At 40.5% G+C, this 25,942-nt stretch overlaps 2 protein-coding genes across 2 annotated transcripts in view; both read left to right on the forward strand.

Moving 5' to 3' along the window:
* The first annotated feature begins 1,427 nt into the window (after nucleotides 1-1,427).
* slc5a8 (solute carrier family 5 member 8) lies at nucleotides 1,428-10,864 on the forward strand. Its single transcript, XM_040035592.1, has 17 exons — nucleotides 1,428-1,762; nucleotides 1,881-2,000; nucleotides 2,605-2,670; nucleotides 2,771-2,822; nucleotides 2,936-3,003; nucleotides 3,397-3,435; nucleotides 3,716-3,831; nucleotides 4,106-4,246; nucleotides 6,507-6,636; nucleotides 7,866-7,954; nucleotides 8,133-8,242; nucleotides 8,350-8,417; nucleotides 8,551-8,637; nucleotides 9,005-9,219; nucleotides 9,394-9,494; nucleotides 9,587-9,675; nucleotides 9,756-10,864. The coding sequence occupies exons 1-17, from the start codon at nucleotides 1,544-1,546 to the stop codon at nucleotides 9,873-9,875; spliced, it is 1,830 nt and encodes a 609-aa protein (XP_039891526.1). The 5' UTR covers nucleotides 1,428-1,543; the 3' UTR covers nucleotides 9,876-10,864.
* Nucleotides 10,865-23,684: 12,820 nt separating this feature from the next.
* Nucleotides 23,685-25,942, forward strand: part of LOC120735857 (sodium-coupled monocarboxylate transporter 1-like) — a 12,043-nt gene continuing 9,785 nt past the window's right edge. Inside the window, exons 1-7 of the mRNA XM_040035593.1 lie at nucleotides 23,685-24,032; nucleotides 24,559-24,678; nucleotides 24,908-24,973; nucleotides 25,062-25,113; nucleotides 25,217-25,284; nucleotides 25,395-25,433; nucleotides 25,610-25,722. Of these exons, the coding sequence (XP_039891527.1) occupies nucleotides 23,799-24,032; nucleotides 24,559-24,678; nucleotides 24,908-24,973; nucleotides 25,062-25,113; nucleotides 25,217-25,284; nucleotides 25,395-25,433; nucleotides 25,610-25,722 (692 nt within the window). The 5' untranslated portion in view covers nucleotides 23,685-23,798. The remainder of the gene's footprint in view (nucleotides 24,033-24,558; nucleotides 24,679-24,907; nucleotides 24,974-25,061; nucleotides 25,114-25,216; nucleotides 25,285-25,394; nucleotides 25,434-25,609; nucleotides 25,723-25,942) is intronic.

The following is a 25,942-nucleotide window of genomic DNA, read 5'->3' on the forward strand; positions in this document are numbered from 1 at the left end:
TTTATATACTCCCCAGAGATCATTGCATACCTGATGTAGTTCATTGGTTTTTATCATACTTGAGTTACCATGTGGAGATTTGGGTTACCATTTACAAAAGTACACCATGTCATACAAAATAGAAATAAGGGTGGTTAAGTATAGTTAATATGTGGAGATTTGGGTTACCATCTACAAAAGTACACCATGTCATACAAAATAGAAATAAGGGTGGTTAAGTATAGTTAACAAGGTTTGTAGCACAAACACTCGTTATTTTTAAGGTCACACGTGGTAAAATAAAAAAAATATGTAAATTTATTTATGGATAATGTCTATGTATATATTAGACTGTATAATCAAAACAGATATATACAATCAGCTAAATAGGGGTTGGACTTAATAAGCATGTGTTACCTCCTACTGAGTTTCAAACAGGGAATGATCAATATTTCTCATCATTTGAATATAATGTCTTTCTTTTTTTATTTCATATTCATTTATTTATCTTTATTAATATTTATTACATATAGGTCTGAAATAAAGATTCTGATTCTCCAGGTGTTGACAGTCTGTGCGTGTGCAGACATTTCATTACTATAGCATATATTTATAGACAATAACATAAGATATTATTTTCATTTATATCATAGTCTACTCTAGAAAAATTAATATTGCTATATTCCTATTTTTGAAATGATTAATGAATCCCACACAAGGTTTGATAAAGATAAAGTCTGATAAACTGTAGCCCAGCTGACTCTGGTGCTGCAGCAACAACAAGGATTCAAATCCAGAAAAATCCAGTCCCATAACTTTCAAAATCTACTCCACATTCTCAAAACTGCCAGTAAAATCACACTTTACACAACTTCTCAAGTCCCTTCCCTCTTTTTATCTGCTTTGCTGAATTCTGAGCCGTGTATCCCTTATCAAAAACTACCACAGACTCTTCAGACAGGCTCAAAAAGTTACGCTCTGCTAGCTCCGGTTATTGTTACATTGGTGGACAGTAGTGTTTTTAGTATGATTTGAAGAGGGGCTTTTTTCTTGTACTGAAACAGCAACAATGAGGAGCAAGATAAACATAATAAACGTTTGTCTCTATGACACACTGCAATAGATTTTTAATTAAAAACTCATTTTCTTGTGTTAATGGCATGATCATTTTTTTAAGTGTGTATTTCTGCAAATTGAAGTATAAAAAGGCGAAAACATTGTCAAAAACACACAGTTTTCTCCAAAAGAAACCTCTTGAAACACAAGCATGGGGTTGATAAAAAACAGTTTTACTGCGGTCACGAAGACTTGATATCACAAATATTTGCTGGCCTGTGGATTTTTCCATATATTGCAGCTACTGTACTTCCCTGGAACTAACTCTCTCTCTATATCCACCTGTCTCCCTCCCTCCCTGCCTCCCTCACACACACCCACAGCGGTGTGATTTTGCTCTCAGCTCAGTGTTCAGTGAGAAGGTGATGTGCCAGGACTTCTACACATGGGGGAGGTTTGAATAACTTTCTGAATAAATCTCAAAGCTTTGTTTCCAACTTTGACTAAAATGGCAGTTACCTCCTTCGCATTGGCGGACTATGTGGTGTTCGCTCTCATGCTGGTGGTGTCTGCTGCTGTGGGGATCTACTACGCCTGGGTGGACAGGAGCCAGAGAAACCCCGGGAACTTTTTAACTGGAGGCCGCAAGCTGACAGCTCTGCCCGTCTCCCTGTCCCTGACCGCCAGCTTCATGTCAGCCATCACAGTGCTGTCCTTTCCAGCTGAGGTAAGGTAAAACGCAGATTCACAAGGGACAAATCCAAAATGTGACGGTTATTGAATGGAAGCAAGGCTGAACTTTCTTTTTTTAAATAGCTACAATAATTCATACAATCCCTCTGTAGGTTTACCAATACGGAGCCAATATCGGATTTTACGGTCTCTCCTATTTAATGGCGATGCTGATCACATCTGAGGTCTTCCTCCCCATCTTCTACAAGCTGGAAATCACCAGCACTTTTGAGGTAAGAGTACTTTTTCTTCCCCTTTTTTCAGCGCTGTGCTGTGTGGATCGTCTGATTTCTGTTTTGCAATTCCACCAGACTCTGTTTACACAGGAATGAAATGTCTACATGTGAAAGATAATTTTGAACTGTTATCGAGAAAGGGACAGAGACATTTGATCACCGTTGCACTACTGTGCAAACAAAAGGCCTGTGTTAGGCTTGGTAAAAAACAAAACAAGAATGACACTGATGGAATAAAGAGCACGTCGTTTTTGTGGACTGAGATAGATAAAATACAATATGGCCAAGTAACTTGGTAAAAGTCAAAGAAAGTCTAAAGTGGTTTGTAAAGAGAGCCCCGGCTACTAAACATTATGGTGTGTGGTTTTCAAGTTTCAGATGTTGCTTTTGTCTCACTTTATGTCATGAACTATGGTGCATGGAGATGAAAATCAGATTATCGATAGATTCAAACCAAAGAGGAGTAAAGGGAGTGATTGGGTTCGACTTTAAGGCGCTGGTTAATTTGTAAATAATGAGACGAAAACATTTTATGACTTCATAGAAATGCATCACCTTACTCATACTTTTATCTTGTCTCTCTACTTCTGTCACTATGAAGTATCTGGAGCTGCGTTTTAACAGAGCAACCCGTCTGCTGGGCACACTGCTGTTCATTGTCCAAACAGTGAGTAAGAGGCCTGTCTACACATAATTACAGGGTTTTGACCTGTGTAGGTAAAACCACATATCAGTCACTCGGGGAACTTTTTTTTTTTCTGTGACAGATCCTCTACAGTGGAATTGTCATTTATGTTCCAGCTCTTGCTTTAAACCAAGGTATGTTTGCTTGCGGTCCAACACAGTGGTCACATTCATAAAACATTCCTGCACGAGGGCACTTACGCGTACTCGGTTTTATCCAGTTGACTGACCAGTGGTTCATTCCTCAGTGACCGGGATGAATCTGTGGGGTGCGGTCATTTCCACGGGAGTGGTCTGTACATTTTACTGCACACTGGTATGTAACAAAATTTGATTGAATGAATTCTGCGGTCCCCAATTTTTTAAATGCATTTTGACAAGAATGATTAAATAATGAGAAAATGGGTTCATTCAAGCTCAGCCCCGATCACCATCGATCAGAGGATCCCAGTGTCATCATGATGATACACTTCTGCACACCTAGGAAACCTCAGAAAGTGTGCACTACTTAAGCTTCCCTAGACTCATGCACATGTGGAAATTTTTCAACCTTCTTTTAATGCAATGTCTGACTCAATAATTGTAATCAGTATTATATCTGCAGTTACTGGTGCCTATTTGGTTCTTGAAGGTCTAAAAGAGTCATACCACAAAATGGAAATATACAGCAGCCCTTTGTGAAATCTGACTTTGGTCTGCATTGTTACAGGGTGGTCTAAAGGCAGTGGTGTGGACAGACGTGTTTCAGGTAGGCTCCTCGGGGAAATAATAACACACCAGGTGGTTGGTGTGGTACTGACTAAATCAGAGCTCACCCGTTATGCCTCATGCTGCTTGTGGTTGGAGAGACAACAATGTACACTGGTGTTTCATAAATAGTAACTGCACACCACATCAGCATGCTGGTGTTTTGCTTCATTCAAAACACCAGCATTTTCTGCTCTTGTTTACAAGTCAAACACTAGTTTTTATCACCGTTTCCATCAACATTCAATAAGCAAACTAAAAGTGGTATTTTTTTCCTCCAGCTCGGTGTAATGATCGCAGGTTTCCTGTCTGTCATCATCGCATCTGTGATCCTACAAGGTGGAGTCATCAACATCTTTTCAGATTCACAACACGGAGGGAGAATCAACTTCTGGGAGTGAGTTTTCACCAAAACATTAAAATGAACGTTCAATTTAGCAGCAGGAAAAGAGTCAACTGTCGGCAGAAGAGGAACAGTAACACTAATTTACAGTGATAGTTTTCATGCCATACTGTGGAGCATTCCTAGTGTACTGCTAGTGATTTCACTTGTTATAAACTCCTTTAAAGCACATTTTTGTGAATGGTGCACATTGGAGATTAGCTAACCAGCCTCTTGAATTCAGAAGCAATCAATAAACTCAAATTTCTCCCTTTTTATGTCTCATCAGCTTTGATACAAACCCTCTGAGAAGACACACTTTTTGGACTGTTGCCATTGGAGGGACATTTCTTTGGACCAGTATATATGGGACCAACCAGTCGCAGGTTCAGAGATACATCTCCTGCAAGAGCATTGCTCATGCTAGACTGTGAGTCTTGTTTTATTGCACGATGTATGTATGGTGGTGGTGGTGGTGGTGGGGGCTTCTCAACAAAAAGCTTGCCTTTAAAAATGCCAGTTAGCGGTCAGTCATATGTTACACTGCAGAGACTAATATAGAAATTCATCCATATTTAAAAGACGGGGAGGCAGAGCTTTCAGCTTTCAGGCTCCTTTTCTGTGCAACCAGCTTCCAGTGTGGATTCAGGAGACAGGCATCCTCTGTACTTTTAAGATTAGGCTTAAAGCTTTCCTTCTTCATAAAACACAGTCAGGGCTGAATCAGGTAACCCAGAATCCTTCCTTCCTATGCTGCAGTAGGTCTAGTGTTTCTTCTTCAGTCACCTTTTGTAGTCACTTTATGTTCATATACCTGTCTGCCTTTAATTATTAGTTTTTATTAATCTGGCTCTCCTCCACAGCATGTCTTTATCCTGTCCCCTCACCCAAACCGGTCGCAGCAGATGGCCCCGCCCCTCCCTGAGCCTGGTTCTGCTGGAGGTTTCTTCCTGTTAAAAGGGAGTTTTTCCTTCCCACTGTTGCCAAAGCGCTTGCTCATAGGGGGTCATATGATTGTTGGGTTTTTCTCTGTATTGTATTTACAGTATAAAGTGTTTTGAGGCACCTGTTGTTGTAATTTGGTGATTATATATATATATATATATATATATATATATATATATATATATATATATATAAGCTGTATGCCAAGAGTGAACGAGACATCGATTCACTGATCCACACTACCAGGCTATACAGCAATGACATTGGAATGTCGTTCGGACTGGAGAAGTGTAGTCGGATGGTAACAAAGAGAGGGAAGGTAGTCAGAACTGAGGGGATTGAACTACCAGAAGGCAACATTGCAGACATAGGGGACAGTTACGAGTACCTGGGGATCCCGCAGGCGAATGGGAACCATGAAGAGGCCGCTAGAAAAGCTGCAACCACCAAGTACCTGCAGAGGGTCAGGCAAGTCCTGAGAAGTCAGCTGAATGGTAAGAACAAGATCCAGGCCATCAACACGTACGCCCTGCCCGTGATCAGGTACCCTGCTGGGGTAATAGGCTGGCCAAAGGAGGAGATAGAAGCCACTGACATAAAGACAAGAAAGCTCCTTACCATGCATGGAGGGTTTCACCCCAAGTCCAGCACCCTGAGGCTGTACGCTAAGCGGAAGGAAGGAGGCCTGGGGACTGGTGAGTGTCAGCACCACAGTCCAGGATGAGACAACGAACATCCAAGAATACATTGGGAAGATGGCCCCAACTGACCGAGTGCTCAGTGAATACCTCAGGCAGCAGAAACCCAAGAAAGAGGAGGGAGACGAGGCACCATCATGGAAGGACAGGCCCCTGCACGGTATGTACCACCGGCAGATAGAGGAGGTGGCTGATATCCAGAAATCCTACCAGTGGCTGGACAAAGCTGGACTGAAAGACAGCACAGAGGCACTAATCATGGCAGCACAAGAACAAGCTCTGAGTACAAGATCCATAGAGGCTGGGGTCTATCACACCAGGCAAGACCCCAGGTGCAGGCTGTGTAAAGATGCCCCAGAGACAATCCAGCACATAACAGCAGGGTGCAAGATGCTAGCAGGCAAGGCATACATGGAACGCCATAACCAAGTGGCCGGCATAGTGTACAGGAACATCTGTGCAGAGTATAACCTGGAAGTCCCGAGGTCAAAATGGGAGAAGCCCCCAAGGGTGGTGGAGAATGACCGAGCTAAGATCCTGTGGGACTTCCAGATACAGACGGACAAAATGGTGGTGGCTAACCAACCGGACATAGTGGTGGTAGACAAACAGAAGAAGACGGCCGTAGTGATCGATGTAGCGGTTCCGAATGACAGCAATATCAGGAAGAAGGAACACGAGAAGCTGGAGAAATACCAAGGGCTCAGAGAAGAGCTCGAGAGGATGTGGAGGGTGAAGGTGACGGTGGTCCCCGTGGTAATCGGAGCACTAGGTGCGGTGATTCCCAAGCTAGGCGAGTGGCTCCAGCAGATCCCGGGAATAACATCGGAGATCTCTGTCCAGAAGAGCGCAGTCCTGGGAACAGCTAAGATACTGCGCAGGACCCTCAAGCTCCCAGGCCTCTGGTAGAGGACCCGAGCTTGAAGGATAAACCGCCCGCAGGGGCGTGCTGGGTGTTTTTTTTATTTTTTTTTATTTATTCTATAAATTTTTTTTATATATAAATAAATGGATGCAAGTACATTTATTTTCTGTTTTCTTCTTTAGTTCTTTGTTCATCAACCTGTTAGGTCTGTGGTTGATACTGTTGTGTGCAGTGTTTGCGGGAATGTGTCTTTACTCAATCTATAAAAGCTGCGACCCCTGGACATCTGGACTGCTTTCTGCACTTGATCAGGTATGACATAGCTGAGAGTTACACTGTAACAAATTACACTCACGCATGATAGAAAGTTTACCTCATATTACTTCTTATAGTTCTTATATAACTGCACCAACAAGCATCAAGGCACCTAATTTGAGAAATAAACCAGTAAGAACCCATTTTAAACGATATCTTTAGGCACTCTATTACCAGAAATTTGTGCCAAAAACACATCATTTTCCTAGTTTCTTTAGCTTAATCCCAAAACTAACACAGTTTCTCAGGCAAAAAATTGTATTTTCCAACCAACAAGGTGATTTCCAAAGAGCTACTAGTCAGAAACTTCATCTCAGCATGGTGTGCAGTGTGCTCTTTTGGGTGGAAACTGGGAAACTGGACAAATAGATGATAAAAAAGTGGTAGGCCCAAGAAACTACAGAAAACTACAGTCATGGTTTATGGCTGCGGTTTAGCCAGTAGTGCAAAATTTAGAATGGATTAGAAATAGCTTCATTTTTCAGCATGACAATTTAATAAAAGCATACTTGCATAGAAAAGCCACAACGGAACACTGTTAGTCATGGATATCATGGATTGACCTCAGCATTATTGAAGCAGTGTGGGATCAGCAAAGGGGAGCACGGATCCACAGAAGTGCTTTGAATGTTTCTCAAGAAGCCAGGAGAAGTACTCCTGAAGACTACTTAAAAAAAAAACAAGCAAGAAAGCTGTATGGGAGAGTTCAGGCAGTTGAAGAATAAATTTGGTCATATTAAATATTGACTTTTATTCATTAGAATTTGCACCCATTTCCCATTTTTTCCCAGCAGCATTTAAAGAAACGAGGAGCGTCTCAAGACTGAGAATTCACTTCATTAAACTGTAATATGAAAATGTCCTAACCAAGGCCCTTATATCAACATTTGATAGTTAGACTCACTATTGTTATGAAAAATGTGTAATGGCACCAGTGCCAAAGTACACCCTGTGTTAATCTTTGAGACACTATCATCTTTGAATAAACAGTACTTGAAATCATGGGTGTGTCTTATCAGTGATAAAACCTTACAAAAGTAACAAAAGTTACAAAGTAACAAAAATTTGAATATTACTAATCAATGGTAAATAGTAGCTACTTAATTACTTAACTGTGTGAATACTATTGAACTAACAGTTTAATATCACTATTATCAGTAGTTTGTATAAAGTATGACTCTCTGGCCCTCTTGATCCATTAACCCAGTCTCACTGTTCCTCTGTAGTTGATGCCTTATTTGGTGATGGACGTCTTGGGAGACTATCCTGGCCTTCCTGGTCTGTTTGTGGCAGCAGCATTTAGTGGATCTTTAAGGTTATTGAATATTTAAGATAATACTTTCAACAGATTAAGTACACAATGAAAATTTAGTGTGTTTACTGTAGCAGCTTGCAGTATAATGCTGTGATTGCTATCTAAAAGGCAGGTTAGTTGTATCGTGCCTTGTTTTTGACTCGACTGTTCTTGGGTTTCCTACTATTTCAACCCATAGCACAGTCTCTTCTAGCATCAATGCACTGGCTGCAGTGACAGTGGAAGATCTAATCAAACCATATGCCAGCATGTCAGAGAGACAACTGGCCTGGATCTCAAAAGGAACGAGTAAGTAGATAATCACTGTGTTCAGTTTAAGACTGGCATCGCTAAAAAGCAATTATGAAAAATTATTAGCAAATGAACGCCCAATATTTTACCATTATTGTTTGCAGGCCTCCTGTATGGAGTTTTATGCATTGGGATGGCTGGGTTGGCCTCACTTCTAGGACCGATCTTCCAGGTACAAATCTGTCAGTGTGTAAACTCCACGGTTTATTTTATCAAGAAAGGAAAACTATTACAGGATCTATGCATTTGTTAATGATAGAATATGCCGTCTGCAGCTTAGCTGGTATGTGCTTTCCTCTAAACAGGCAGTCATCAGTATATTCGGGGTCATTGGAGGTCCTTTACTTGGACTGTTCACTTTGGGGATTCTCTGTCCATTTGCCACGTCAAAAGTAAGTATATCCCTGTTACACCTAATTCCAAAAAAGGCTGTCAATAAACATTCAGATTAAAAAAAAAATGATTCAGGAAATTTTTTTAGTCACATTAGACCATAGAGACCCAGAAAATGTGCCATTTCTTAAAAAATAACAGCTCATTTTGAACTTGACAGCAGCAACACGTCTCAAAAAAGATGAATTGAGAGCAACAGAGGCTAAAACCCCCACAGTACTTTATCTACCTTCATACTACGTATATCCCTGTTATTTAATAAGGCTTCATCTTTAATCGTCCCTTTAAAACGTTTGCATATCCTTTGTATCTTTTTCTATGGAACTGTACACTTTTTCATGTTGCACTCATTAAAATGTTTTTCAGGGAGCTTTGTCGGGTGTTGTGTTGGGGCTGGCTGTGTCTCTCTGGGTGGCCATCGGAGCGCAGATATACCCTCCTCCCCCTGAAATGAGTCGGCCTCTGTCACTGACCACTGAAGGCTGTAACTTTACAATGACGGACAGCTTCAGCTGGACCTCCACTCATGTCCCAACATTGCAGAGCTCCACAACAACAGCCCCAGTACTTATCAATAGCAAGTAAGTGTAGCTAATAGAAAAGATCCATAAAGTAACTTTTTTTTAATGCCCTGGATGAACATTTATAATTTTTTTTAGCACACTGATGAGTAGACATTGGAAATCTTGATGACAATTGTTCTTTTGATGGTATGAGCAAGATTTCACTTCTGGTTTCACGACTCCCGTCATCAGGCCTGCGCTGGCAGACTGGTACTCAGTCTCCTACCTTTACTTCAGTCCAATTGGAACTATAATAACTATAAGTGTGGGTCTGATAGTCAGCGTGTTGACAGGTAAATAACATCTTTATTCAGCTCACTATGGTTAACGCTGTCCTCTTAGGAGGTTATTGATGCTTTTTGTGTGTTGTTATTGAACATTTCAGGAGGTCGGAAGCTGAATGTAGAATCCAGGCTCAGGCTGACAAAAGAAGACACAAGTCTTTACTACTTGTTTAAATTGATCAAAGACAGAGTAAGTACTGCTTCAGTAAGCGAATGTCATATATGACAGGTTAACTTACTGAGTTTCTGCCCTGTTTTCCCATTTTTTAGGCCATGAGACGAAAAAGAAAGCTTGATCTGATAAAGGACAGGAAGAAGACATTTGGCAATCCTAATCCTGCTTTCTGTGATGTTGAGCTGGATTTGCCACAAAGCAGCATTTCCACCTAAGAATGTAGCTGCTTTTTTAAAGTATAAGCTTCTTTGTTTCTCTATGATCTTATACAGGAAATGCAATGTAGAAGAGGAATTGTGGTGGGACTTTTTGCAAATGCAGACTAGCACTTGTTTGAATTATATTGTGCAATAGTTATTATGTACTGATCAATCAGCAATAAATATGAAGCAATAATTTTAAATGATGCCACAGAAATCTATAAAAATCAAAGGTCTATTTATTTAAGTAATAAAGTTTTTAAATCATTTTTCATGTAATCAGATTCCATTAAAGTTAACATATTGTTATGTAATAAAATTACATGTAATTAAATTGATTAGAGTCTGTATTTTTGAATTGCTTCTGAGGCATGAAAAGACAGCTAGGTTCTCAGCCTGGTTCTCTCCAGTGTGATCCCTTGTGTGCCATGGGAGCAAAATAACTATCTTCATAGTCTTGGTGGAAAATGTTACTATTGTGCCAATATGCCATGCTGATATGTTTCAAGCAGAGCCCAGTGAAAATTCATCAAATTAACTGCAAAATGCCATATTCCAACCATATTCCACTCACTAAGCAGATAAATATAGTGTTCTTATATCTTTGAATATGTGTTTGTTATATTTTATATTGATACAACATTTTTATTGGTTTGTTTCTGGTTTTGTCAACAGTTTCACACTTTTTCCTCATTAAATCATCCAACTCAACACATCGGCCTGCTCCTTGGATTTTGATTAGGAGAGTGTTTAGCTGTCTGTATAGCTGGGTCTACGTTCACGAGGACAACACTTAGTGAGGACAGAACATGCACCGTGCCACGTGGCCCATAAGGCAGAGCCCCATGTCCAATGTGCATGCAGTTCTGCAGAGGCTACCCTACTTACTTCTTCCCTTCTTCTGAATGAACGTGGCATTTAGGTCTTAAAAGTGAATTAAAGGTGTGTAAGTGCATTAAACCTGCATTTTTTTTGTGGTGGCCATTAGTGTGACTGCTCATAAAAAATTATGAAATTCTCACTTCTATTGTAATCTTATTAAAAATATTTTTTAAAGTGGTTGTAGCCTCAGTTTCTAGATTAAGTTCCGCTTAATATATATATAAATATGGTAACATTGAGAGTAAGAGTTGATGTCCTGTACGGGGTACTAATCACAGACTTGGGCAACCTTATAGCTGGAAACTTGGCTCTTTAAGGAGCCACGTCTAGACTTGATGCTGCAAAGGATTGAAAAAGTGTCCCAAGAGCCTTTGACTGAAAGTGTTGTTAGACCAGGAGATCCCAAAGGTTATATGAAAAATGCAATTGGCCATATAATTTTGGTCTAAATGGGAGTCACCAAGATGAGGCTCACATCTTACACATCTTTAAACGAGCTGACGGTTCACTCGTTAAGCTGAAAGAAAGATGCTTTAATCACAGGAGTCACACATGTGTCCACTGTACCATCTGGGAACTCTTCTTGTTCAGCACTCGTAATAACACAAACACTAAATCCTCCTGTTTGTAGCAGTGTGTACACCTGAGACTGTCACCTGTCTGTCTGTCCTGCACTCTCTCTCTGTTTCTTTCTCTCTGATTGTGGAATAAAAGTATGAACATGTGTTTATAAGTTACACTTGTGTTTGAATCCTGCAGCTTATCACACATTTGATTTCTATGTGTGACACCTGCAAGTGTCCAGAGTGAGGACAGACTGAGGGACCCACTGCTGCACATCATCTGTGAGGCTTTGCACCCCTGATGATCCACCAGGAAAAACTCAACAGTGTGTGAGGAAGAGGAGGAGGAAGAGCCAGCAGCAGCTGACAGATGGAGAGAATAGACAGACTGTTCCCTGTTTGTGAAGGACTGCTAGAAAAGTTTAAAAATAACTAATTGTCTGTCCTGAATCAGTCTTATTAGATAATGTTCAAATGATTTCATCATTCCAGTGTTTTCAGTGTGGGAGAAAGTACTCAGGGCCAGTTTGACCCATTTAGCAGAAGCCAGCCTGTTTAAGGCTCTGATATCTATTCTGTATGACTTAAAGCAGTTATGACATGGTCTGATTTTCTCACCCAATAAAGGAATATTTAATATATCAGTCTACTCTTCATTTTATCAGAAACAGTTATCACAGCTTGTACATTTTCTTTTTATACATATATGTAAGCATTGAGCCAAATTTAGTAATGCCAACATACTGAAGGAACATTTGTCTCTTAACCTCCTAGGACCTGGCGTCCACATATGTGGACATCACATTTTGGGTTATTTAGACCAAAATACTCAATTTTGCTCTACATGGGCCTGATATCCACGTACAAGGACATTATATTGCCACTGTTCTATCAAATATTTTAAACAGATATCCTCATATGTGGCTCTTATTGTTCTTAAAAACAAAAATAAGGTAAAAAAAAAATCTGATAATTCTCTGTTTTTACATTCATCAGGCACCAATATGCCCAGATATCAAAGAGAAATTAAAAATGCATGTCATGGAAGAGTTCGGGTCTTAGGAGGTTAAATATAATACATATACACTGTCAAAGATACTTGTCTTTGAGTGAAGATTTAAGGTGACAGGACATATAAATAACTGCAACTTGAATCTTTACTGAATCTCAGTATTTGACACAGAGTTCACTCACATGAATTTCACTCACATGTGCTGTACCAGTGTACCTGCACATGTGATGTCACAATAGAAGTGATTTGATTTGAGAGTTCAAACTCACTGCTGTAATAACTTATAATGATTAATATAATAACTATAGTATTGGTCATCTCATATTTACACTGACTTTAGTGAACATGAACAACATTAACTAATTGTTATTTACTAGCTAATCTTATATGACTGTTCAGTACAGATATGAAGCCCAACAATCATGTTTTACAGTCCTGTGGTCTCAGCCTCAGATACTTATCAAATCACACAAAGCTCATGTAGAAACGAACAAAACATGTTCTCCCTCATTACCCGCCTGTTTCAAGAGTCTTAATCAGCGTCACCTGTGGAGGTTGTGGCTAACAACGAACATAACTATAGGTGTTTAGGAATATATAAGCTGAAGAGCTCGGACACATAGCGAGTTTGTGCGTCATGGAGAGCAGGGTTCGCAGTGATTTGTAAAGGTCTAGCTGGCGTTATAGTTAGTTTTGCTCTGACTTGTGTGGGATTATAATATTATTTTATGCCATGTTAGACCCCTAATTAAAGACTGTGAATTATTATGTAGTTCTAGTTTGCATTATTCTCCTGAATTAGAAGAAGCTGATAACTCTTGCATTTGTTAAACTGATTTGCATTACATTAGACTGCTGATTTATTGTGAATGAATGATATTGTTTTATGATGCATTATACTGCTGAGTTATAAGAGATACTGTTCGCAGAAAGTCATTGCCTTATTTGTCTGATTAGAAGAGAACAGAACATACTGGAGAGGTTTTCTGCCCCAGATAAACAGGTTTTCTGCAGGAGCAGATAAACAGGGAGCCAAGGTCGTACCTTAGGCGCTGTGTGAGAGAAAGAATGTGAATGTTTAGGCTTTTATGATAAGGTGGGGGCCACTAGAGGCTATAAGAGTTTGATCAATGCTCCACCGTTTTGAGATCTGATGCTGTCTGCGTACGATGTCCATCTCCCATGCGTGTGATCATTAAAATCATTGTTTGACTCAACCCGGCCGGACCAGTGTTGTTATTGTGGTTTTTCCTCTTGTATCCATCCCCAATATTTGAATCCGTAACAGTTTGGGGGCTCGTCCTGTGGTATTGGGGTGGAAGTTGGAGGTTTGGACGGTCCGAGGTTGTCGAACGGACAGGCACAAGCCAGTGGTCTGACGTGAGTGGGCATAAGCCGGCTTATACAAAGGTAAGGCACTACCTGTTGAATCTATTTCCAAAGTGTGCCAAATTGGACATGATAAAATTAAAGTCTACTCACTGAAATTACTGGTAGATGTCTGTTTTGATTTTGATGAAAAATCTCATGAGAACTGAAGCTGAAGTAATGATAATGAAACGTTGAAAGTGACAGTACTGAGTATTTAAAGCTGTTGGACTGCTGAGAGATTTAAAGCAGTTGGACTGCTGAGAAAAGTTAAAGCAGTTGGACTGCTGAGTGAATTTAGTTTGATAGGGAATTGGACTAAGAAGCGCATAGCCCGGAGGTTACGCTCCCTCCTGGCCGCGGACGCGCGACCTTGACCTGTCGGCGAACAGGGTTAGTTCAGTTTGGCTTGACTGTGGGGTACAGGGCATCCTGGAATAAGCTAGGAGTTAGAGTCTCCTTACCGTTTGGAACGGTATCTGCGCTTTTTTGGGCAGCAAAGGTTGGACCTTGGGTGTTGGACACTTTTAAATTAAGTTAAGGACTTTAGAGATGAGGCCAGAAACTGTTGGACAGATACTGGTTAATTGATCACAAAAAAGTTGGACTTTTTCGGTTGGACCGTTAACTTAAATTTGTCAAAATTGTGTAGGCGCTAAATCTGTCAGGCCTGAGAGTGATTGTAAATATAAGACGTCTTTGTAATATAAAATAATAGAGCTGTGTGAGAGACTGTGAGTGAGGCTGTGTGTGTGACGACAGCGCACTGCAGCGCTGCGAGCTATTTTTAGATGGTGTGTGAACATGCAAATGAGGTGGCTGCTGTGAAGCGCACAGAGGACGTTCACTTCCTGTTTAGCGTGTTTTTGAGTTTTATAATTATGATTTGCAAACAATACATGCCTGTAATTAAAACGCTGATTTTGCTGATTATAATATTACAAATAAAGTTTTGAATGACTACGCTGAATGTTTGATGTTTGGCTGGGTTTTGATATAGAAGAGACAAATCGTGCATGATTTAGACCGGCACTTCAGTCGGCAGAGTAAGATTGAGTGATAAATACAGCCGTGATTTGTTTCATTTTGTGGTGTGAAGCAGGATTTATAAGATTTTTAAGTGACTCTTGGTTCAGCTCAATAATATAGGAAGTTACATTTGATTTACTTTTAGTTTTATCATAATATAGGGTGTGATCAAGCACGAATTTCAGCACTAGAGGTGGTGTAGTAATTTCATTTTACTTAGATAAAAGGCATGCTTATTTCAGGGTCGTGCTGAATTGAAATTTCACATATAGGGGATCTTCTTTACATGAATTGCATTGGTCACAGTGAGTACGAATAGATGATTAAATACAACGAATTTTCTTGAAGTTGTGTGTTTCTAGGGATAATTATGACTGGTTTTATACAGTCATATTGAGGACGGAGGATTGTGGCTGAGAGTGTGGATAGAGGACATGAAGACGGCTTTGCAGCTGCTGGGCTTGTGTGTGTGTGACAGGAACTCTGCATGCCCATAAAAGGCAACTGCCTGACTGTGTGAAGTATGCACCGAGAGAGAGAGAGAGTAAAATCTAGGCAGATGAAGCGAATGGATGTTTTCAGAAAAGAAATACTAAGTGAATGTTTTAGTGTTTTAATACAGGTGGATTTCTCTCAACCTGGAAACCTGAGTACAGCGGCAAAAGCATAAACAGAAATGGGACGACAGACAGGCCAAGCTTTGGCTCAAAAGTTTACAGCTTGACCTCATTTTGTCCCCACCCGGAAAAGAAGCTTAAAGGACATCTTCTCCTCCAGTTATCGGTTACCATCACTGGAAATTTTCAGGCAAGTTTTTGACTGAATTGTTATTGGCACCATGTGTCCCCGAATCTCACAAGCAGGCTCTGACTCCTGGCTGAAGACATGGAATGCTGTTATTTAAGGTGGGAAATCACAATTTGGGAAGCAAAATAAAAACACACACACAACCAGAGAAATGTATAAGAAAGGCACGTGTTAGAGAAATGCCTCGTTTGAGGAAAAAGTTAAATTAACCCACCTACAAATGCACACACGCAATGAAGAAACAGCTTACATTCATGAACACGTGAAGATTTTCCAGCAAGGTTAAAGCAGTGAAACTTAACATACACCTGTTGTTAAATGATAAAGTTTATCCACTACTAACAAATAAACTCTCTGGGTTGCAGGACAACAACTTAACTAAAAAAAAAAGACACTGGTCTGACCAACCAGTGAAGACACGACAAATTTAGTGGTTAGAAGATTCAAATTGTGACATGTTTTCTGCTGATTGATTAATACAAGTGATTACTGAATGAAAGAAAATTCCTTTTTTGGGCTTTTAAACATGATCTTAAGAATTTTAACATGTACCTGTGTTGTCCTGTCAACTTGGTGGGTTATGAGTTGATTATATGGTGAGAAAAAACAAAAAAAAGGGGGAGAGGAGGCTGACACAGGGCCTGGCCCCGGTGTTTCTCCCCTCTCTGAATAACACAGCCAACACAACATCATTTTCCTGATGTTGTGTTTTGTTTTTGTTTTTTGTTTTTGTTTTTTCTCTTTATGCTTGATTACAGGCTGCTTTGTCGGCCCGGAAAGCCGAGGCTGACCTGAACTCCTGCTCTCCCCTCTACCATCTTTGCTCACTCCTCTACCATCTTTGATGTGACCCTGACCAAATGCTGTAACAGCTGGACCCACAACAACAACCTGAAAACATCAACACTGCTGCAGGAAAACGATCTCATGCAGCGGAGACGGAGAGCGTTAAATCCAAGGCCCGTTTCACTACACGGGGGAGATTTCTAGACAGCTTCAGCTGACAGAGCTGTGACGAGACGCCCATTAAGCCCAGATGAAAAGTGAGGCCGAGCAAAAGAATGCTGACCTTAACAACTCTGCATTAAAACTGTGCAGGACAGTGACGGACCAACACGGATGATCGGGCAGCAAAAAGGGCGTGCCAGAGACAGGAGGAGTAACTGAGGTCAGGAGGCACCTCAGAATGGACAAAAGCACAAGAAGAAAATAAGCTGAAGGCACAGGTGTCGGGGCTCGGCCAGGAGCTGACCTCTGAGAAGAGCCGAACAGCAGAGCTGCAGAAGGCCGTGGAGCAAAGCAAGGAAAACATCAATAAACTTCAATCTGACGTGTACGGAAAAGACTCTGAGGTTTCTGCCCTCAGTAAGAGCTCAAGGCATCAGAGCAGAAACTGAGCATGGCTCAGGAGGAGCTGGCTGCTAATCGAACCCATCAGTCAGGCTTGGAGTCCCAGATACAGGACTTGAAATCAGGCCGGAGCTTGCTGGAGCAGGAGGTCGCCAAACCTGACCAGAAGCTCCAACAGCAGGAGCAAGCCCTGAAGGAGCTACAGAAGCAAAAGGGTCAAGTTAAGGAGGAGCTGGACAAGGAGAAGATGCAGGACACTGGAGAAAAGGACTGCCTCAATTGGGGCCAGAACCAGTATGGACAGAACTTTGAGCAGCAGCACCAACGGATGCAAACGGACTGAAATGGAGGAGGGCAGGACCCCAGGGCACGCTTCAGGCCGTGGTTTACCCAGAACACCAGAACAGGAAAGTGATGAACACAAACACACAAACACACACATCTACATGCACTGACTCAGAATGAAGAGAAACACACATATGAACATATATGCACTCGCTGATTGAGTGAGAAATGACACACACACACAAATCGAAATGCTGATTCAATTCACTGAGAAGTGATCCACACACACACACATGCACACGCTTGTGCAATGAAGAGTGATACACACACACGCTGATACAATGAAGAATGCTTTACTAACAAATGCTTATACTGATACGCAAAATGCTGCACACAAACATCCAAATACAGAATCTGTTACAACAACAAGAAGCCATTGATTGGTTATTGGTTAAATGCGTTTCATGTCACCCATTTGTGTAGATTTAGGGGACAGGGTCTAAGGCAGTTTGGTTATGAAAACAATGTCTGTGCGTGATGTCTGTTTATGGCTCAAGGCCTCCACTGAATTGTTTACTGTGCTTCACATAAGCTGATAAGGAGCAGTGGTACAGAGTGAAAATGATGAATTAACGGTGTGAGCCTTATTTCGGAGCGCCACATTTTTGTGATTGAGATTTAATTGAAGGAGGAACACACTGGAAAAAAAAAAAAAAAGGGGTCAGCCCTTGGATTTACGTAAGCATCTCGCGTGTGTTTAACACAATTGCCTCAGGCTTTAAAGATCTGTACGAAATCCAACAACTCAATTTGTTCTCATTGAGATGACACGATACAATCTAATAAGAGTGGTTAGTTGCTGAACTCACGGAATTCACAACACCGCATAAGATTTGAAACTACAGGAAAATCACTGGAGTTATAAGAGGCAGACAACGACACACACACCCCATGCATGCTATTGCTATTTATTGTGGATTAACCTGTCAAGGGCAAGAACAAAAGAATTCTGCCTCAAATACAGGAAATCATAGCTTTCCTGTATTCCCTACATTGTTGGCATGCTGGTTAGTGCTGTTGCTTGACAGTAAGAAGGTCCTGGGTGCAAATCCACAGTCTGGCTAGTTTGCAGTGGTTTCTCTCTGGGTATTCTGGTTTCCTGCCACAGTGAAAAGTCATGCAGTTATTAGAGCTAGGTTAATTGATGATTCTAAATTATCCATGAATGTAAGTGTAAACGGCTGTTTGTTTCTATCTGATAGACTGGTCAGCTGTCCGGGGTGTACCCTGCCTGGTAACCTATCACTTCAGGGTTATTTCCCAGCCCTGTTGCAACCAGGATAAAGATAGGAGGATGGTAGTTGTTGTAGACCCATTCAATTTTTATGGTAACCAGGATCTAGACTTTGTTGAACCGTATGCAATATGAAGACAACATGTAGTATTTAAGTGACCAAGTAGTATTTGGATAAAAGTTATTGAATAGTGTTAAAATAAACTGACAGAATTGAAGGATTAAAATATTCCAGGAGCTCAACTTACTCCATCTGAACATGTTTCAATCTTGTTTTATGAACACAAAATGCACAGGTTTACTGAATATGAAAAGGTTGTGTTGATTTAACTCAGTTGTTTAAGTTTCTACCAAAGCAAAACATTTGTGTGCAACCAGTGTCCACTATTGAATCAAGTAAATCCAACATGTTTTTTTTCAGGGCAAAAAGGAGTTACGGTGCCTGTAATCCTACACAATGTTGTCCCGGGAGGGAGAAAAACTTTCTGGGGAAGTTTTGGTTGATTTTTGGGTTTTGCTTAACACTAGGTTGATTTTATCAGTGAGGTTTGGATTGTTTTCTTTCTCTAAGAGAGAGAAAGATGGTTTTATGCTTGGACATGTTTGCAATGGGCCCCAGTATTTGTTATTATTTGAGTATTTTATTGGTTACGTTTGTTTTTGCTTTTGTTACAGTGCACTGAAATAAGAACATCAGAGAGGTGTGATCCACCGGTGGTGATATTTTGGTATTTTGTGAGTTCCTGATTTAACAAATCAGCTCTTTAATCCAGGCCTGAGAGATTGAACTTTAAAGCGCTATAAAATATTCTTACTGGAAACAGTCGCAAAGTGTTTTTCTCCATGATTATAATGGGCTTGGGAGAAATTCACTTATATGGGACATTGATCACATGAGAAGTCCTGAGCCTAAAAGGATTGCAGCGAGTCAATCCAGTCCGAAAAACAAGGAACTGTTTTCCTCTAAAATGATGACGTCATCTTGCTGGTGATGGAGGCTCGTATAGGTTGCGCGTGAGACTCCATTATCAGCAATATCTGGTATGAATGTGTGTGGATGTATGCATGTGACTGGACTGTGATGGACTGACGACTAAAAGTTTTAACTGACTTGATACTGAGACAAAAATGGTACTGACTTTAGGATTAGTAAATGTCCACAAACAATTCACCCAGCCTGTAGAAGAAGGGTGGATGTTTTGTCTTGCTTTGTTTTGTTTTTGCAGGAACAAAAGGATGACAGAGACTAAGGGGGAAGGCTGTAGCTTCACATGAGTGTGAGCTGCAGACTTAACCCTTTGGTTGCTAATTTTGAGTTACTGATGTTTGCATTAAGAAAATTGTGTTTTAGTAGCTGTGTTTCGATTAATGTATCACATTATATTGTTGGGAATGTTAAATGCTAAAGGGAAGAGACGGTTTGATTTCACTCATGACTGAACATGTTATTATTAACCATAACAGGCCACTGTAAAGAGTCAATTAACTTTTATAGAGGAAAAAAGCCAAAAAACTCTATTAATATCTATGGATAACAGGGAAATGGTAGGCTGGTCACATTCAAAATGGAGATATGTAACAATAAACACTGGTCCCCATCTTTTGGGTGCTTTCTTGAAATAGTCAGCAATTTAAAAGTAAGATATAACCGATAGGGGCATGTGCTGAGAGGTGGTGCTGCACAAGAACAAGAGCAAAATAAAGAAAAATTATTGTGTTTAGCTTTGAGAAATTCAAATTAAAATGTACCATTACACTCAGAGGATCAATATGAAATTCAATATATGCTAATTTTGTATGAAGTACATGACTGATAACTGTTCTGTCCTGAGCTTTTGTTTTTACAGCACCCACTTGACCACACCAACAGTTTCTCGCCACCAAAAGGGGTTACTTGCAAAGAATAGGGAGGAATATCATCAGAACTGGGAAAGGTAAGCCCCAAAGGGGGTGATAACACCATAACTTTCACTTATGGTCAAATTCTCAAAATTTGACCCCAAACTTGAAAATTTTTTCAAACATTTAGAGACAGAGTGGAGTTTTAAATAAATATAATGTGCCAAACCACATGCGGATGGAGCATTGGAAACGATAAGATGGTGAAACAACACGCAGGAAAAATATTGACCATGTTGATTATGTTTATTCCAGTGTGCAGAGCAAGGTTGTTATCGTTAATGAAAACTAACGAAATAACGAAAACTAGAAGTGAAAAAACATTTTCGTTAACGGAAATAAAAATAAAAACAAAAAAGGAAAACTAACTAAAACTGTAATGAGTGTTCACAAAACTAACTAAAATTAACTGAATTTATAGCAAAAATGTGTTTAGTTTTCATTGATGTGTGCGTGTCCTACAATAGTCAAGGGTGAAAATGAAGTTTAGTTTCCAGATTTTTTTCTTGCTGTGTCTCATTATGCCAGCAGGTGGCAGCACGTTAGTCGAGTCGTCTGTGTCGCTGCTCCGTCCACGCGCAGAATCATGTCAGGAAAAGTTGGGAGAAAGCGCCAGAGTCCAATTTGGGATTACTTTGAATATGACTGTGTTTTGGATAAAGCAAGTGTCTTGTAGTGGAAAGAGACAAATTGAGGGGCAAATGAGGGACATTTCTAAAGGGAAAAAATCCCACAAACCTTAAAGTGCACTTGAAAAGCTCACACCAGAAGGCTAACCTAGCTTACCTTGAGAAGGTAAGGGAGCACACTCAACCCTCATCCCCAGAAAACAGAAGCTAACCCCAGACAAGGCAGCGTGATGCATCCCGAGACAACAGGACTGGGATATCTACATAACTGTGTGAGTCAATTGCCTTCAAAAAGTTTATTAATTCACTTGAACCAAAATTACGAACACCCGGTGCTGCAAGAGTTAATAGTCTCAATACCCGAGGATAAGCAGAAGAGCATGACTGATATGATGAAACTGGGATTTTGTTACACTTAATTATTGCAAACACAACCAAAACCCTAACCCAAAAAAAACCACAGAAGGCCGCACGCGCTTACACAACACTGATATCATGCTTTTCTTTGTGATCTTTTATTCAGTTATATCTTTTGCTAAGTTTTAAGTAGTGGCAGTTGATTAAGCAACATTCATTTGATATTGCATACCTGATTCAGAGCATTACACACAGATCAACTTAACAATCTGCAAAACCTTGTAGCTGCAATGTTGTGTCTCCATAAGGGACAGTTGGCTCCAGGAGATAAGTGGGAGTCAGTGCCTGTCCTCGAGAAGGAGAGAATGTTCCTTTGCTGTGTCAAAAGTAGTCAACGAGTTCATATTCAAGTGAAGTTCATATTAATACAGCTTTTGTTTCTTGGCAATTCTGCGGACGCAGGCTCTGGGTGGAGCCAGAAGTTGAACAGATCTAACATGACAATTAAATGGATTTCATTCCCTGGCACAGGATGACAGGACTGGAGCAACGACACTGGATAGGAGAAAGTCTGATACTTTCTGAGATATGAGGTCACTAACCTTTTCTTTTAATTTTCTAGCTCCGTTGGTTTGACACATGGGAATGTGTCAAAAAAGGGGGGAAGTTGAGTTTTAACATCAAACAAGGGTTAAATGAACATTTTTATGACTTCATTTGTGTTTTTAATAACTTAGGTATGGTAAAGCTTAAGCTAATAGTGACCCAAGAGGTTTCCGGACTTTTTTAGAGAATCAGTGAGAAGCATAAATCATTATTTCCATGTTTAGGCGTTAATCATTGAAATGAACTGAATAGAGTTTAGAAGATAAAATGCCTGTGTTCATGAGAAGCTGAGTACCACACTGGAGAGGAAGCCGTGGGACAGTAGGCGGAAGCAAACACATGATTTTTGGGGGGCAAATGTTAGGATTAAAAATGGCTAATTTGTTTTTGATGTCTTTTGTTAAAATGAGTGGTTTTAATAATTTTCAGACACACCTTGCAAATGTGCTCATAATGAGTTGGCACTCGGTCTTTTGAAGGTCATAAGCTTCGTTCGGCGTGATGGTCCGGACTGATATATTGCAGGTATTGACTTTGAGTGCAGAGGGCTAAATGCAAACACACTTACACACACACATAGGATATGATTAGAATAAGTCCCTGGGACATTCTGAATATTCTAAACCAATTCTGAATCACTAGAAGATCAGTAGATAACAACATTAGATTATTAGAGCTAGGAAGAGAGGTGTTTTGGTTTTCTGTCTCTTACAGAGAAAGGAACAGACACCAGACGAGGTCACAGATATACGAGGATCCTTCGCAGCAGAGACAGACACAGTGACTGCCGAGACACCAACTGGGTCCAAGTGTTATGGCATTTTGGGCTCCGATTAGTCACCTCAAAGGATGGATCCCATAAACACACAACCATGAAGGGGTTGGCGGAAATCCAGGAACACCAGACCAACAAGGTTCGAGAGGCTCTTGGTCAAAAGGGGGACACGTTCCTGTTCCTTTTTCTGGGGGACACACAGGACACACAGTTGTGACCCGAGGATACACAGATCGTTGTTTGACATCGGGGCAGAATAATCCCCTGATCTGTGCAACGACTGAAGGGTTGTCTAACCCCTGAGGTTGAAGAAAGAAGAGCAGAGGATCACCCAACTGGACGACACTGGTGGCTGCAGCAATGAAATAAAGGCTAAAAGCTCCTCGGACAGAGGTTCTAGTCTGAGGGGACAAAGGACCTAAGGGGTAAGAAGAAATGAACCCAGCCACACTGGATTGCAGGGTGTAGGTGAGCTCTTTATTCTAAAGAGCTCAACAAGGGGAGTGTGGGATTATAATATTATTTTATGCCATGTTATACCCCTAATTAAAGACTGTGAATTATTATGTAGTTTTAGTTTGCATTATTCTCCTGAATTAGAAGAAGGTGATAACTATTGCATTTGTTAAACTGATTTGCATTACATTAGACTGCTGATTTATTGTGAATGAATGATATTGTTTTATGATGCATTATACTGCTGAGTTATAAGAGATACTGTTCGCAGAAAGTCATCGCCTTATTTGTCTGATTAGAAGAGAACAGAACATACTGGAGTTTTCTGCCCCATCTCAGCAGGAGCAGATAAACAGGGAGCCAAGGTCGTAGCTTAGGCGCCGTGTGAGAGAAAGAATGTGAATGTTTAGGCTTTTATGATTAGGTGGGGGCCACTAGAGGCTATAAGAGTTTGATCAATGCTCCACCATTTTGAGATCTGATGCTGTCTGCGTACGGTGTCCATCTCCCATGCGTGTGATCATTAAAATCATCGTTTGACTCAACCCGGCCGGACCAGTGTTGTTATTGTGGTTTTTCCTCTTGTATCCATCCCCAATATTTGAATCCGTAACACTTGTAACAAAATGTGTGAGGACTTGGCTGGAGCTGACTCGTTGCACATAGCGGACTATGCAGTATTTGTGTTGATGCTGCTGGTGTCCGCAACCATCGGCTTATACTACGCTTGGATCGGAAGAAGTCAGCAAAATACCCAGGAATTCTTAACCGGAGATCGAAAACTCACCGCTCTGCCCGTCTCCCTGTCACTGACCGCCAGCGACCTGTCGTCCATCATACTGATATCCATTCCGGTAGAGGTAATGTGGCGGGATTGGCCTCAGATTAAAATTCTCTCATTGCACTTTCATTTTTTCCTGTGATTAACTTTCCCTGCGAATATTTATGACTTTAAACTGTACTTTCATAAGTATAAGGACCTTCCTCGTGGCAATTAATACAACATTTAAGTAACAGAAAAACTAATTGCATAGAAATCTGACTTTGAGTTTATGACTTGGAATATAAAAACATTCTGTTAGCTAATAAAATATTCCAAGCTGTATTATTGGAAGTATGACTTTTATATTTAAAATATCTCAGATGAAATGTGCATTAAATGTCTTTACACTGACACTGGTTTTACTGGTCCAGTCCATTTGGCCCACGATGAAAAATGAGTTTGACATCCACGCAGTAGTAAAAACATTTATTCAGGGTTGGACTCCTGTTAGTATTTCAAGTCTACTGCTCCAATAGCCCGACTGTGTGAATTGCTAAAACTTTATAAACCTGCATGTGTGTCATGGTCTTGTTTGTTAAATTGGAAACGCTGCTTGTCTGTAGGTGTACCGCTATGGAGCCATCATAGGGTATGCTTGCGTCGGGCATTTTCTGGCCCAGGTGTTCACATGTGAGATCTTTCTCCCAGTCTTCTACAGGCTGCCCATTACCAGCACTTTTCAGGTAAGTGTAGTAGCTTTTTGCAGATTGTGTACAATAACCAGAAGCGCGTCTGTAATTTAAAGGGAAGATATCAGCTTATTTGGCTTCTGGTTAAACCAGTAATGATCTATTGTGTAATAAAATATTTGTTTTTTAATTAGACTGCTCTATGGTACAATAAATGCACCACTAGTTTGTTTTTTAAAAAGTCTGTTTGGATGCTGTATGAGTAACTGTCTTCTCTACCAAGTATCTGGAGCTGCGTTATAACAAAGTAACCCGTCTGCTGGTAACATTCCTCGCTATTATTCGAACAGTGAGTATGGCAGTAAGCAAGTTTTAAGACTTGTTTGGCTAGGGCCACATATCTGTAACCAGATGGCATTTGTCCTTTTTTACCACAGCTCTTCTTGTCTGGACTTGCGATTTATGCTCCAGCCCTTGCATTAAATCAAGGTATGTTCAGGCCAAAGCTGACAGATTCAGGAAACATTACTGCACAAGTAAACTTGCGGGTACTTGAGTGACCAGTATCTTAAATGTTCCCACTTCTCTGCAGTGACTGGCTGGAATCTGTGGGTGGTAATCGTGGTAACAGGAATGGTCTGTACGGCATACTGCGCATTGGTATGGAACAACAAAAGCTGCAAAAGTCATCTCTCTCTGCTATACATTTCCCTTAAACTGAACTGTTTCTTGCTTTGGCTGTCTGGATTTAAATGGGCTCATTATTGCAGGGTGGAATGAAGGCAGTGGTTTGGACAGATGTTTTCCAGGTAGGCTTCGACACGCAAGATTACTGTTAATGCTACATAGTCTACATAGAAGAATATCAAATGAGTCCATTTCGAGTGCCAGGACATTTGGCTTTAATTCTAAATCACAATTAAACTTGAATTCTAGTTGTAGCAGTGGGGTAAATGTCTTGATATAATCCGATTTTATCTTCTAGGTTGGAATAATGTTAGCAGGCCTTCTCTGTGTCATATCCAAGTGTCTCTTCTTAGAAGGAGGAGTCTCTATTCTGTCCAATTCACAACAAGGAGGAAGACTGAACTTTCTGGAGTGAGTATAAGGGAAGAAAGTAAAGTAACTTTAAGAGCCTGCATATTCAAACCCTTGCATCTCAATACTGAGGAATTGTTTTAGCAAATTGAGTACAATTCTGCAACATAATTCAAATGATAGAAATGTACAGTACATTAAAGTGTATTTCAAATTTTAACTTAAGTGTACTTGTGTATTTGAGCCCCACTGTTGGAACTGAGTGCAACAAAAGCACTGC

The sequence above is a fragment of the Simochromis diagramma genome, unplaced genomic scaffold (genome assembly GCF_900408965.1).
Source record: "Simochromis diagramma unplaced genomic scaffold, fSimDia1.1 OVJJ01000816.1, whole genome shotgun sequence".
Classification (NCBI taxonomy): domain Eukaryota; kingdom Metazoa; phylum Chordata; class Actinopteri; order Cichliformes; family Cichlidae; genus Simochromis; species Simochromis diagramma.

Bases quoted from the DNA above. Each gene is read 5' to 3' on its own strand.
- slc5a8 (XM_040035592.1), top strand. From the start codon at position 1,544: ATGGCAGTTACCTCCTTCGCATTGGCGGACTATGTGGTGTTCGCTCTC. The intron at 6,637-7,865 runs GTATGACATAGC...GTTCCTCTGTAG, and splicing joins TGCTTTCTGCACTTGATCAG to TTGATGCCTTATTTGGTGAT. The intron at 9,676-9,755 runs GTAAGTACTGCT...CCCATTTTTTAG, and splicing joins TTAAATTGATCAAAGACAGA to GCCATGAGACGAAAAAGAAA.